We start from the raw sequence: 14,636 nt of genomic DNA, 5'->3' as shown, positions 1-14,636 counted from the left end.
TCCGGATGAGACAAAGCTGGGTCATTTGGCATGGTTGGGGTCAAGGGGACAAGGGGCTGGAGAGATGGATCAGCAGGTGGGAGTGCTTTCACTCTAGTTCAGTTTTCGGTGTCTGGTTCTGACAACTCACAACCACCCATAACTCTGGATCCTGGAGATCCAGTGTCCGACTCTATCCTCCACGGCCACTATATTCCTGTGAAAATACCCAGCCGCCACACAGACACATATATACATAATTAAAAATAAAATCTAAAACTTAAAACACTTTAAGAAACATCAGCCGGCTGTCGCTGCCATGAACCTCTTCCCAGCATCTTCCCAGGGTCCTGTTCTTGTCAGTCCCTGCAGAGACCATTCATGTCCCCAAGTGAACCCGTCACAGCCCATGGCCTTGTCCTTGACTCTCATCACTCCACAGACAGCACTGTCCCCTGCTATTAGTTGTCATTCTGTCTGTTTTCTTTTGTTTGGGTTGTTTGTTTGTTTGAGACAGTTTCTTACTATATAGCCTAAGCTGGCCTGGAATCCATAGCAATCCTCCTGCTTCAGCCTTCCGGGTACTGGGATTATGGGCACGTGCCATCACATTCAGTTTTTGAGTTATTTCTTCATCTCAATTTTTCAGTTCATGAATTTTTTCTCCAGCTATGTCTAGTCTGATATTTAAGCCACATCGTCTTAGGGTTTCTATTGCTGTGAACAGACACCATGACCAAGGCAACTCTTATAAGAAGCACATTTAACTGGGGCTGGCTCACAGGTTCAGAGGTTTAGTCCATTATCACCAAGGCAGGAACACGGCAGCAACCAGACAGGCCTGGTGTGGGAGGAGCTGAGAAGTTTGTATCTTCTTCTGAAGGCTGCTAGAAGACTGGCTTCCAGGCAGCTAGGAGGAGGGTTTCAAAGCTCACCCCCACCGTGACACACTTCCCCCCACAAGATTACACCTATTCCAGCAAGGCAGCAACACATACTGTGTTTCTGACTCCATGTCCCAGTAAACAGAAAAGCCACTGGAGGTACTTCCACCTCAAGCTCTGTTAGTCTAGTCCCTCACCCCAGTTTGCCATACTCACCGCCTGACCATCTAGACGCCTGATGTCTTGGAGTGCTTCCTGATCCTGTGGGCCTGTCTGAGGCCTCCGCTGCCCCTGGTAGACATGCCTCATGGATCCACTCATCACTGATATTGGTCATTATGGTTCCTCTTTTCCTGGCCTGCATATTTTTGGAAAGATACAGGACTCATCTGTGTCTTCCCAGACAGTGCTGGGCAAGAAAGAGAGCCTGTCTGGAGGCCCTTCTAGATCAAGCCTGGGTTCAACGCGAAGCTCAGCACATAGCCAAGACCCATTTCAGGATACTTTGGGGTGAATGTCTAACCAGTAAAACCCTTCTCTGATGTGCCGCCTCCAGAAAGCCTCCCCAACTTCTTCCAGCTGTCTGTTTTCTGGTCCCGCTATCCACCTTGACTGCTTAGGTCAGAATCCTCACCACACTGGGCAGGGTCCAGCCGTGATTCATGAAGTTCTCCAACATCGTGGAACAAAGATTCTGCTCTTTTGGAGGTCAGGAAAAACTCCAGAACAAAACCAGGAACAGCATCTCGGGCATTGCTCCTCTCCATTCTCCTTTCTCTATCGGGTCCTCTCCCTGCAGGCACCTGGAGCAGACCCCTGACTCCTCCCAAAGGCAGCCCAGTTTCCAACAGGCTGAGCCCTCAGACACTGAAGCGCAGCTGGGTGACCACCTCACTCCAGGCTCTGCCCACGGGGACAGAGCTGACAGACCAGAATGGGAAGCACTGGACACTGGGGAGCCTGCAGACCCGGGATGACCAAGGCATTCTCTATGAAGGTACACACTGCCCCAGTGCACAGGGATGCCCCATGCAGTGGAGCACCACAGGGACGGGAGTGTAATACCCACTGAGGAGGAAAGATGGGCTAGGGCTCAGGAGGGAGGACGCATAAAGAAAACAGCTCACACCAGGTATCTGGGAACCAGAGGAAAGCATATGGGGAGTGACCAGAGCAAGGGATGGCCTTCAGGGACATACCCCAGTTAAGTCCTTCCTCCAGCTTAGCTCCACCCCCCTGAGGACCTCGTCACCTCAGGAGGTCATCGGTCTGAACCTTGAACTGTGCTTTTTCTGCCTTGTCACTCCTCAGGCCCAGCAAGCTGAGGGTCGTGAGGCATCAGGCCTGGAGTATGCTGAAAGTGGTGGGGTGCTAAAACACTGCCAGAAAGCCACTGGGGGGAAAGGAGCTGCATTTAGCCTACAGTTCCAGTTCATAACCTGGAAATTAAGGCAGGAACGCAAAGGACTGGTCACCACCATAAGGAACAGAAAAAAGTGTAGGATGCGCGTTTGCTTACTTGTGATCAGCTTGTCTCCATTCATTCCAGTTCAGGAACCCCTGTCTAGGGAATGGTGCCACCCACGTGGGCTAAGTTGTCCCACGTCAATTAAGACACTTCCTCACAGGCCAAACCAATGTAGACAATCCCTCATTGAGACTTTCTTCCCAGTTAATTCTGGGTTGTGTCACGTTGATAAATCTGTCACGCTTGGCTAATGCAAGACTCTAGATTCAGTCCTTAGAACTTTGATGAGAGGAAGGAAGACAGGGAGGCAGGAAACAGGAAGGGACAGGTTGAGCACAGAGTATGCACTTCCTGTGGGAACCAGAGAACTGGCTCTTGGTTCTGAGCAGGTTGGGGGTCATGGCCCTGGCGCTCCCCTTGGGTTCTGATGTTTCTCTCTTGCCGTTCCACAGCTGAGCCCACTTCTGTCGTCCCCTGTGAGCCAAGGGCCCAGAAACGGAGGTTCTCACTCAAACTGGTGAGTGGTCCAGGAGCAAACAGCTCAGAAAGGCAGGTGTGGGGCTTTTAAATTAATCCCTGACCTCTGAGCCCTGGTATAGCCTGGGGAGCCCACCTTGAAAACAGGTGCTCCTGGTCTGGGAATAGCAATAGGATTCCTTTCTCATTTTGGGGAGCAGAGGGAGGCTTGTCCCTACATCTGCCTCTGATGTTTCCTGGCCACGGGACCCTGTTCCCAGTCAGCTTCAAGTTTCTGCATCAGTACAGCTAGCTTCCTGCACCTACCTGCCCTCTGCTGCCCACTTCATACAGAGTGTGATTGTCACCTTTTTGTCACTGTGACAAAAGGCCTGTAAAACACATCGAGGGAGGAAGGATTTATTTGGTTCATGGTTTCAGAAATATGAGTTTGTCGTATGGGGAAGGCGTTGCCAAGCAGTGCAGCTTACCTGTCAATCATGTGGGAAGGGTGTGGCCAAGAGCAGCCTGGAAGAGAGCGTGAGAGCACAAGCAAGAGGAATGAAGAGATGTAGGGAGAAAGAAAAGGGAGTCAGGTAGGGATGAGCTCCACCGGTAATGTACCTGCCTAGCATGCACACAGCCCCAGTTCCTTCCCCAGCAGCACACAGCCCGGTGTACACTCCTGTCACCACCACTTAGAATGTGGGAGCAGGAGGATCAGGTATTCAGTCTCCAGCTATATCAGCCTTGGATACATGAGGCCATGTCCTAAAGAATTCAGAGGATGTAGAGGTGGGAGAGGAAGGGAATGGAAGGGAGACCAGGAGGAGAGAAGAGAGAGGGGGGTGTTGGACAGAAACCTGTTTAACAGTGTATAAAAGTACTATGTATAACTAAAAAATTAGACTTGACTGATTCATAGATCGATATGTATTTATAGATTCCTGGCTAGCGGGCTGGACAGGTGTGTGTGTGTGTATGTGTGTGTGTGTGTGTGTGTGTGTGTGTGTGTGTAAGACCCAATCTTTTAAAAATATATATTTTATTTTATGTGTTTGAGTACTTTGACTGTCTTTATATCTGAACCACTTGCATGTTTGGTGCCCACAGAGCCCAAAAGTGTGTGTCAGCTCCCCTAGAACTAGGGTTACAAGTGGTCGTGAGCTGCCTGAAAATAGGTCCTGAGAACCAAAGCTGCGTTCTCTTACCCACTGAGCTGTCTCTTCAGCCCCATTCCTTTTTTTTTTTTTGTTTGTTTGGTTGGTTTGTTGGTTTTGGAAGGTTTTCAGTACATAGACTAGGTTGACCTGGAACTCCCTGGAAGTTCTGGTCTTCATTGGTCAGAGCTTGGACATGAAGCCATGCCTCGTGGAAAAGATGGCTGGAAAATTTTAGCTGAGAGCCACATATCTAGCTGGCAAATGTGTGAATCATGCCATAAAATCATCAAAGAGCTGGGCCTTGGGAAGCAAAGCCATGACACTCCAGGAGCTGGGTCTGCTGTAGGACAGGAAGAGGGTGTGTTTGCTGGGAATCTGTGGCCCTTGTTTAAGGGAATTCGATGTGACAGGCTCTGCTCTCCTGTCACCCCCAGGACGCCAAGGATGGGCGCCTATTCAACGAGCAGAACTTCTTTCAGAGAGCAGCCAAGCCTCTGCAAGGTATTCCACAGGGACTGGGCAGGGAAGTTGGGTTGGGTGACAGCGTCCTCGAGGTGTTTCATGGTGTGACCAAAGACCTGAGTGTGCATCTCTCACCTGCGTGCACAAGCTGGCCGCCATCACCTCAGCCCTCCGGCCTCAAGGACTGGCGGGCCTGGTCTGTAGCAGCTCTCAAGAGACAAGTAGTGACTGTCGTGAACCCTGTGTGCTGGCTGTGACATCAGAAATTGTTAGGAAACTTAACCAAATTGTTCATGCTTGGTGCCCTAACATTTCTTTCTGTTCTGTGAGCCATCTAATCTGGGTTGCATAAATGTGTGACAGTGTCACTCTGCACATGAGTGTGTGACCATGTCACTCTGCACATGAGTGTGTGACCATGTCACTCTGCACATGAGTGTGTGACAGTGTCACTCTGCATGCTCTGCCAGCTGCTCTCTCCAGCTGCTGCCCTGAAACTGTCCAGGTGGGAAGGATTTACCTCCTAGGCCGTAGCTGGGATGCTAGACTCCATGGCTTTCCCCTGCCCACTGTACCTGGCCAGATCTACCACACGCAGTCTTCTGCAGTAGCACAGCGGCCCAGTGATGCTGTCACTGGCTAGACTTCTATCTGTCTTGTCAGCTTTGCATGTAAACTCAGAGATCACCCTGTCCTTCCCTCCCTTCTTTTCTGTTTCTGAGACAGGGTCTCATGTAGTCCTGGGTTCTCTGAACTAAGTGTAGCCAAGAATGACCTCGGGCTCCTGAGTAACAAGATTACTACTGCTCCACCGCAGTAGCTTCCGCAGTGCTGAGGACAGGACGTTACTGTGTGCGCTGGGCAGGCAGTCTGCCGGCTGAGCCCAGCGAAGCCCTGCCCTGTTGCCGTTAACCTCTTCCCCTCGTGCCAGCTTTGTGCTTGCTCAGAAGTCACCCGGTAGACATGAATCACAGATATGTCCATCTGTCCCCACCTCTTCTTACTGTCACCCACAAGGCTGTCATAGCAGTGAGGACCAACGAAGAGACCCTGAGTCTGCTTTGGGTTCTCTGCTTCTGGCCTAGGCAGAGGCTGTTCCTGTGGGACTGGCCCTGGCCATGGTCCTGACCCCGAGTCTCTGCCTCCCGCAGTGAACAAGTGGAAGAAGCAGTACCTGGTCCCGCTCCTGGCCATCCCCACCTGTGTTGGCTTCGGCATTCACCAGGACAAGTACAGGTGTGCCTCCTCGCCTGCTGCCCCACCCGCGCCCCCACCCGATGGTCCCTCTGGTGCATGAACAGGCGTTTCTCAGGGGGACGAAGAGGGATTTCCTTCCTTCAGGATGGGACAGTGCCCCATGACTAGAGGAGGTCCAGCTAGCCACATGATGAGTTTTATTCAGCTTGACTTGCAGAGCAGCAGGTGACCAAAGTCCCACTGCCCTGAAACTGCCTTTTCCATTTTTGTTTCTTTATTTTAAGTCTGGGCAGCCGTGGGAAGGGAAAAGAGCAGCGTGGAGAAACAGCAGAGTCAGGGCCAGGAGACACCTCAGCTCCCTCACTGAGAACCAGGATGTGGGGACCAGTACCCATAAATGACTTGTTTACAGTTTGGCTGAGAACTAAGGCATGAGGACCCTCAGTCTCCTTAGCTGCAGTGTGAGAACTTACAGGAAAGGGGGACAGTGGACCCAGCATCAGGAAGACACAGCTGTAGATTAGCACTGGAGGAGACAAGTGTCCTAGCGTGCCCTGCCCAGTCCCTATAGATTATCTCAAAGGGCTTGGCATCCCACCTCCAGCTCCCCAGGTCCTCTGTCTTCCAGGTTCCTAGTGTTCCCCAGCCTGGGGAGGAGCCTTCAGTCAGCCCTGGATGACAACCCAAAGCATGTGGTATCAGAGAGATGTGTGCTGCAGGTGGCCTGCAGGCTGGTACGTACCGTAAAACCATCCCACATCTCCTTAAACTCAGCTTCCCCATCAGGATGACTAAGAGCTCAGAGGGCAGGGCGCCAGTGATCCCATGAGATCAGCCAGGAGGCCCAGCCTGGAACAGAGGGTGCAGGCCATAGTCTGTGAGCGTGTCTCAGGATGAGTGGGAACTAGCAAGGTGCTGGGACGAAGAGGTGCTGTAGAAGACCGCCTCGGCCAAGACACTGCCTTGGCCTTTCAGGAGACCACTTGGGCCAAGGCAGTCTTAGTTGCTCTTCTCTTTACTGTGATAAGTCACTGTGACCAAGGACTGCTTAAGGAAGAGTGTACTCTGGGCTTCCAGTTCCACAGAGGAGAGCCCGTGATGGTAGCCGAGCACGCACATCTCACAGCCACAGTGCACAGACAGTGTGTATGGGAGTGGCAGGAGGCTTTGAAGCCCGAGCCCAACCCCAGTGACACCCCTCCAACAAGGCAACGTCTCCTCATGCTTCTCACACAGTTGCACCACCTAGGGACCAAGTATTCAAATGCCCAAGACTATTTATGGGGACATCTCATTCAAACCACCACAGCTTGTACAAAGATGTTACTCATTCACTCATTCCCACCTTCATTCATTCACTCATTCCCACCTTCATTCACTCATTCCCACCTTCATTCATTCACTCCCACCTTCATTCACTCATTCCCATCTTCATTCACTCATTCCCATCTTCACTCACTCATTTATGCTCTCTGTAGTCATCAAATACTGAGCTTTCTCTGGAGTGGGACAGAGGGCGGCCAGTCCTGTCTCTGTGACTTTGTTCTCACAGTTAGGTGGACAGAACAGTTGGCTTTTTTTTCCCTTTAAAAAAAAAAACTATCAGAAGACAGCTCCTTCGTGAGTGTCCTTAATGATACTGAGCGCAATCACTCATTGGTTAGCAGGGCTCGGACAGTGCAGGATGCTGGTTATTGCTGAAGGGGAGATAGAGGAAAAGCCAGACACCAGCTGACCGCTGCATTCTTCACAGGCATGCCACCACAGTGACTGCCACCCTAGAACCTGGCAGCACACTCCACTCACAGTGGTGATGCCCCTTGCGATCTGTCATGGCTCTGCGATACACCTCAATGCCTTCTTCTTCCAGCTGGATGCCCTGGAGTATCTCCATGAAAACGAGTATGTTCACGGGAACCTCACAGCTGAGAATGTCTTTGTGCATCCAGAGGATCTGAGTCAGGTACACACAGTTTTGGGGTGCTGGGGATGTGGCTCCACTGCCTAGCATGTATAAAACCCTAGGTTCCATCTCTGGCACTACATAAACTGGGCGCATTGGCATACACCTGTCGTCCATCATTCAGTGAAGATAGGAAGGTCAGGAGCAGTCACCCTAAGCTGGGTGCAGTAATGCGCACCTTTAATCCCAGCACTTGGGGACAGGGCCAGGTCATCTCTGAGTTCAAGGCCAGCCTGGTCTACATGGTGAGTTCCAGTATATCCAGGGCTGTGTAATCAAACAGAACAGCAGTGTTTGGTCATTCTCAGCATCCTAAGGAGTTTCGGGTTAGCCTGGGCTTTATGAGTTGCTAAAGACAGTGTTGGGCTGGAGAGATGGCTCAGTGGTTAAGAGCACCGACTGCTCTTCCAGAGGTTCTGAGTTCAAATCCCAGCAACCACATGGTAGCTCACAACCATCTGTAATGGGACCTAGTGCCCTCTTCTGGTGTGTGTGAAGACAGCGACAGTGTACTCATGTTCATTAAATAAATAAATCCTTTTTTAAAAGACAGTGTTAACATTCGGACAGGAATCTCCAAGGCTCCTGCTGGTGGTGCTCTAGAAGCTGAGACCAGTGGAGAGTTGGGAGTTCAAGGTCAGGAGAACAAAGCAGCTTGTGTGTTGGAATCTCAATCCCCAGCTTAGTGTCAGAGCCGGAGTGTGTGAGCCACAGCAAACACTGATGGAGCCGTCATCATCTGTGGAGTCTTCACAAGGCGGCAGAAATAACCAGTGCTTTTAACTGCTTGGCCACCTCTCCAGCTCATCAAAGATATATCTTGTCTTGTTCCCGTTTCCCCTCCATTGCTCTCTTCATCCCAGCCTCTGTATGTGAGCAGTCCCCACTCCACACTTGGTTCATCATAAAGTTAACTTTTACCTGAGGTCCAAAGTAGGGATGTGGCTGAATCTATGCCTAGTCTTCTGCAATCAGTAGTCATCCCCAAGTCTTTTCCTCTACAGCTGTCGGCACAGGCATTGGTGCCCACACTGGAGTCTGCAGCCCTAACCTCAGGTCTGTGTGCCTCCTCTTGGTCCACAGATGACCCTGGCGGGCTATGGCTTCACCTACCGATACTGCCCAGGTGGCAGACACGTGGCCTACAAAGAAGGCAGCAAGAGTCCGCACGATGGGGACCTGGAGTTCATTAGCATGGACGTGCACAAGGGATGCGGTGAGAGGGGCTCAGCACAGCGTCATGCCTCCTACATGTTACGGTCACACCCATGGCCTTCAAGCACTTGGTCATGTGTAATAGACATCAGCAGTAGAGGAGCTTAAAGGTGCTGTGGTGGGGACTGGGAGTAGAGCATGCCCTGGCCGTGTGAGGGATTTGTTCTCTTCAGAACCAAGGGGAGCTGCACGGTAGCCTTGAGTGGGAATGTGGGTGAGCAGCTCGACAGGAACCTCATATTTCCAGAGGCTCAGACTCCTCGGCAGACTTTGGAGATGATGAGTGCTGTTTTAGGGTCCCCTAGGAAGGGCAGGTACAGAAATGGGACCATTCACTACTGGAGCAGGAGATCTTTGTGTTGTGGAAGTTGAGGATAGAACAGGAGGATCAGGTTATCCAGGGAAGATGTGCAAAGAGGGGTGACAGCCTCCCACAGGTTCCCCAGCCCCTCTCTCGTATCTCAGTATCATGACCATCCACCTGCCGGCACACATGCTTCCATCAGACTAAGGTCCCTGAGCAGGGGATATGCTTGTACTGCACCAGGGGCAGGAGGTAAAACAGCATCGTTCACAGTTCTCTGAAGAGTGAGTTAGGAGGGGAAGGAAAGTGCCCCGTTCTTGCTCCTCTGTGACGAGACAGCCGCACTGCAGTCTTTCACCACTTAAAAGATTTGATTGTCTTTTAAGGGGGATTGGAAGTCTATTTGGGAGAAGAGAGGCCAGGCCTGGAACAGAGGCACCCAGGGTTCCTTGGGTAACTGTATTGACAAAAGATGCATAGACAGGGCAGTGGAGTACTGTAGTGGGTGACCACAGCGGGGGGGGGGGGGGACATACGGAGGCTGGGGACTGAGCAGTGACAGCTAAGATGGTTTGTATGTCTGCAGTGAAAGCTGGGGACAGACATGAAGAGGTGGGACAGCAAGACTAAGCCACCACCTCTCCCCTTTTCTCCTCAGGTCCCTCCCGCCGCAGCGATCTCCAGACCTTGGGCTACTGTATGCTCAAGTGGCTTTATGGATTCCTGCCTTGGACAAACTGCCTCCCCAACACTGAACAGATAACTAAGCAGAAGCAGAAGTGAGTGTAAGGGTCTGCAGCGCCCCGTACTAGCCCGAACACCCCTCAGGTAGGGGAAGAGTGCCAACCCCAGTGAGGAGCAGAAGGGATGGGTAGGCAGCCACCCGCAGAGCCGTAGTCTTCTGCAGCCTCCGGTGAATTCTCCGCCATGCCGCCCAGGGTCAGTTTCTGGCCCACCATTCTGGGTGCTGGGTGAGCACCTTCACCTCTGTGAACCCTGGAATTCTCCCACTGTAAACTGCTGTACAAGCAGCAGCTGAGTCACAAGCTGTGAACAGGTTGGGAGTAAACATACTTTGTACAGGGTTTCCTGCTCGTTGCATGCAGTACACCACAACTTACTCACAGGCTGTGGTCTGAGGGCGTACACCTCTAGTCAGTGGCCCCGCCTCCATGCCTCCAGGATTAGTGCCTTGGCCTCAGCATGGGAGTCTTTAGATCCTGACAGTTGTACTATAAGCAGTTGATAAGATAGAAAGAAGCATTGTGCTGGCTTTCAGCACCGAGGACAGCTGCAAGTTAGTGTCGGTGCCTCCGAGCCTTCAGCACCAAGGATAGCTGCTCTGGGATCGGAGCACTGCACAAATGGCCTTGAACGGAGCACCAAGGACTGTAAGATGTTGGTCTTAGGGCCTGCTCTGTTGTGGGGAAGTGTGGCATCTACTGGGTCCCTAGGGTATGTTCTTCAGCACCAAGGACAGCAGACACCAATCCTGGGGAAGCCCTGAAGGTCCTGAACCCCGATTGTCCAAGGATGGCCTTTCACAGGAAATTGAGGTCCTAACAGAGGTCAGACTTCCTGGCTGTCTCCAGGATTGTTAGTGGGACCCTGGGGAGATGAGCTCTCTGAGAAGGGTGAGCAGTCAAGGGAACTCTCACCATTCCTAAGGCTGCCAACATCCCCATTTCCCAGTTCTTGACGTATCTCTAGGACATGGCAGTGGGTGTAAGGTTTTGTGTGTGTGCGTGTGTGTGCGTGCGCCCATGCACACACATGCCTGCATGACTGCAGAACCCAGAGAACAACCTTAGGAGTCATTTCACTGGTATCATTCACCACAGTGGCCTGAACCCTGCATCAATCCTCCTGCCTCAGCTTCTGAAATTACAAGTGTGAGCACTGTGCTTGGCTTCACTTGGGTAGGAAGCAAGGAAAGAAGGGAGAGAGAAATGAGGGAGAAAAATAAGGATGAGAGGAAAGAAAAAAGAGAGGGAGAGAGGGAGAGGCAGGGAGGGAAGGAGAGAGGGAAATGAAGGAAAGGTAGATCCTCCAAGTGAGACTTTTGTGACTTACTCCTGGCTTCTCACTTGTCTTGGGACTAGAGTAAAACCTGGCTTTTCCTGCACACCAGCATTGCCGGGACATTGGGCCTGTGTGCAGAGTGTGCAAGCACCCATAAAGGACTGGCATTATCTGCTTAGTGCAGTTCAGGGAAGCATCCTAGTGTAACCAGGTTGGCCTCGAACTCACAGAGGTCTGCCTGCCTCTGCCTGGGACTAAAGGCATTCGCCACCACCGCCCGGCAAACCAAGTGTGTTTTAGTCAGGGTTTCTATTGCTACAACAAAACACCAGCACCAAAAAGCTAGGAAAGGGTTGATTTGGCTCACACTTCACATCACAGTCCATCACTGGAGGAAGCCAGGACAGGAGCTCAAACAGGACTGGAACCGGGAGGCAGGAGCTGATGCAGAGGGTGTTGCTTACTGGCTTGTGTCACATAGCATGCTCAGCCTGCTTTCTTAAAGAACCCAGGATCACCAGCCCAGGGATGGCACCACCCACAATGGACTGGGCCCCCTGCATTGATCACTAATTGAGAAAAATGTCTTAAAGCAGAATCTCATGGAGGCATTTCCTCAGTGGAGGCTCCTTATTCTCTCACGACTCGAGCTTGTGTCAAGTGGACACACAAAAGCAGACAGTACCTCAGTCATCACAGTAGAATGGGAAGTGTGAGAGACTGTGAGGCCTGTGGGTCTAGGAGCATGGAACAGGGAGGACATGATGGAGACCAGGCCACAGGGGAGCCACAACCAGGTTGTGAGCTTGGAGGGACAGAGCTGGGCCTGGCCAGAGTGCCATCGGCCCTATGGCATCACAGGAGCAGGAAGCTGAGGTACAGCCGTAGCCAGGACAGAACATGGTAAGACTAAGAAGCAGGAAGTGGGGCTAGAGAAAGCTTGGCTGACTGCAGGAGAGGTGAGTGACAGGAACCAGCCTGACCGTCTAGGCTAGAGAACGGGGGGGGGGGGGGGGGCCTCGAGTAGTGCCTGTCTTTCCTAAGGGGGGGTCTGTGTGTGTGTTTAGAGGATGCTTCATCTTAACACATGACTCTCCTTTCTCATGTTTATCCCCTGAAGGTATCTGGACAACCCCGAACCCCTCGTGGGACTGTGTGGCCGCTGGAACAGGGCCTCAGGTATGTCCTAAAGGGGACGGTGCCAGCAAGCTTTGCAGCTTGGAGGCTTTCTTTGCTGTTTTTCTTCTGGCTTGCCCAGTTGCATGTGTATTGTGCATGCTTCCTGTAGGACATGTAAAAATGGTCAGTTCTCCCCGTAGTAACAGGGTTGAGTTGTTGGGAGCTGGGAATGGAATCCAGGGCTGGTGTACACCAGGCACTCACCACTGAGCCATTTCCCTGCCTCTACACATAAGCTTATTTCTCATTTATTTTAATTGAACTTTATACAGTGTGTTTATTTGATTTGATGCAGGGTCTCCTATACCAACCCAGACTGGCCTCACACTTGCTGTGCTCCCCAGGCTGGCCTGGGAGTCCAGGTCCTCCCCCTCCCCTTGAGCACTGTGATCACAGGGAAGCACCGTGCCTACAAACACATACTTTATTTTTTTAGCTTTTATTTATTCTTTTCTACTTGTATTTATTTTTATTTTGTATGTGTGGATGTGTGTCCCAGCATGAGTGTGAGGTAAGAAGACAACGTCAGTGCTCTTTCCTGTGGATCTGCGTTCCAGGGTCAGACTCAGGTCATCCGTCTTGACGGCAACGGCCTTACCCCCTGGCCCTGTTATTTTTTAGTAGAATAATACTAGCCAGTTTAGGTTCCTGTTTTTCCTTGTTTGAGACAGTTAGATTGTGGAGCTTTCTTACGTTAGCACTTGTAAGGTCTTGTTGAGACGGGGCCTCGCTTTGTAGCGCTGGCTGGCCTGGAACTCGGAGATTCACCTTCCTCCAGTGCTGAGATCAAAGGCGTCTGCCGCTACCTCTGGCCATTTGTGGGCTTTGGTTAGGGTTTTTGGTAATTAGAAAGTACGTAATGTCTTTGTGTTGAACACTGAATTACAGGCTGGGAAGGTGGCTCACACTCAGTGTAAGTGTGAGTGCTTGAGTTCAGACCCGAGTCTACAGGAAGCTGGGGCAGCACTCCCAGCCCAGGGCTCCCACAGCAAGGCAGGAGGCAGAGAGCTCAGCAGCAAACCGAGAGACCATGCCTCACGGGGGGGGGGGGGGGGTGTGAGACCTCTACATGCATGCACACGTGCACATGAGCATGCTTACATGCATGTGTACAGAAAGATTTGAAAAACTGGGGTGGTGGTTTTCTAGTCATGAATTAATTTAGTGGATCAACTGTAGAAGTTTTTTTAAAAAGTGGGGGGTTGGCTAGAGAGATGGCTCAGTGGTTAAGAACACACACTGCAGCTGGGCAGTGGGGTGCAGGCCTTTAGTCCTAGCACCCAGGAGGCAGAGGCAGGCGGTTCTCAATGAGTTCGGGACTAGCCTGGTCTACAGAGTGAGTTCTAGGACAGCCAGGGCTACACAGAGAAACCCTGTCTCAAAATAACGGAGGGGGGGGAGGGAGGGAGAGAACTCACTGATTTTCCAGAGGCCCAAGGTGCTGTTCTCAGAACTCACAGTGCAGCTCATGCCATTGTAAGTCCAGTTCAGGAAATCTAACGCCCTCTCTGTCCTCTGGGCAGTGCACACAGGGTGCCCGTGAGCACACATACGTCATAATGAATCATGACCATTTTTAAAAGTACAGTGAGAACTGTGGGTGTGTATGTAGTGGGATGCTTGAAAAGCAAGTGTGAGGTCCCAGTAACCCTCCTCCACTACTAGATTATGTAGTATACACACATACACACACACACACACACACACACACACACACACACAATCCTCCCTCCCTTCCTCACCAAGGCCCTGCTTTCTGAGGTGGTCTTTGTTAGTGCCATAGAGAGGACATGTCTGGCTGTTATTACAGGAACAGGGACAAAAACATTTTTTATAAAGCTTATTTTTATTTCAGTTTCATGTGTGTGACTTTGCTGTCTGCATGTGTATCTGTGCACCAAGTGTGTGCAGTGCCCTTGTAAGCCAGAAGAGGTTAGGTCTCCTGGAATAGGAGTTACAGAGGGTGTGAGCCAGCATGTGGGTGCTAGGAATTTAACCCACGTCCTGTCTGTGAACTTCCGATACACTTCTCTGGGTTGGGTGGTATATGGCTCTTCTGCTGGGCCTCGGGGACTTCTGTGCAGTGCAGCCTCAGGCTTCCTGGTTTGTGTAGCTTTTCCCTTCGGTAAGTCACCGGGAGTTCCAGGGCCCCAGCAAATAGACTGGTCTGCTGTGCACGGTCCCTGTGGGAGAGACTCATCAGCTCAGAGCAGTGTAAGGCCATGCAGCAGGTCGGAGGTAGCGCTCAGAGCTGGGGGAGGGGCGACATGCTCACTGCATCCACAGCCCACCCCCGTTCTTCTCCAGCATGTACGAACTTGGATCCCAGCACCGTGTGAAAAGC

General features: G+C 51.6%; 1 protein-coding gene across 1 annotated transcript in view; it reads left to right on the top strand.

Moving 5' to 3' along the window:
- The window catches only part of VRK3 (VRK serine/threonine kinase 3), a 35,491-nt gene that overhangs the window by 17,135 nt on the left and 3,720 nt on the right, over nt 1-14,636 (top strand). Inside the window, exons 5-13 of the mRNA XM_080908394.1 lie at nt 1,663-1,860; nt 2,784-2,848; nt 4,385-4,451; nt 5,564-5,648; nt 6,238-6,343; nt 7,480-7,572; nt 8,656-8,788; nt 9,750-9,870; nt 12,234-12,292. Of these exons, the coding sequence (XP_080764520.1) occupies nt 1,663-1,860; nt 2,784-2,848; nt 4,385-4,451; nt 5,564-5,648; nt 6,238-6,343; nt 7,480-7,572; nt 8,656-8,788; nt 9,750-9,870; nt 12,234-12,292 (927 nt within the window). The remainder of the gene's footprint in view (nt 1-1,662; nt 1,861-2,783; nt 2,849-4,384; nt 4,452-5,563; nt 5,649-6,237; nt 6,344-7,479; nt 7,573-8,655; nt 8,789-9,749; nt 9,871-12,233; nt 12,293-14,636) is intronic.

Source organism: Micromys minutus (genome assembly GCF_963924665.1).
Source record: "Micromys minutus genome assembly, chromosome: 32".
Taxonomy (NCBI): Eukaryota; Metazoa; Chordata; class Mammalia; order Rodentia; family Muridae; genus Micromys; species Micromys minutus.
The sequence above is the reverse complement of the archived record's forward strand: the minus strand, read 5'-3'. Positions and strand labels throughout refer to the sequence as shown.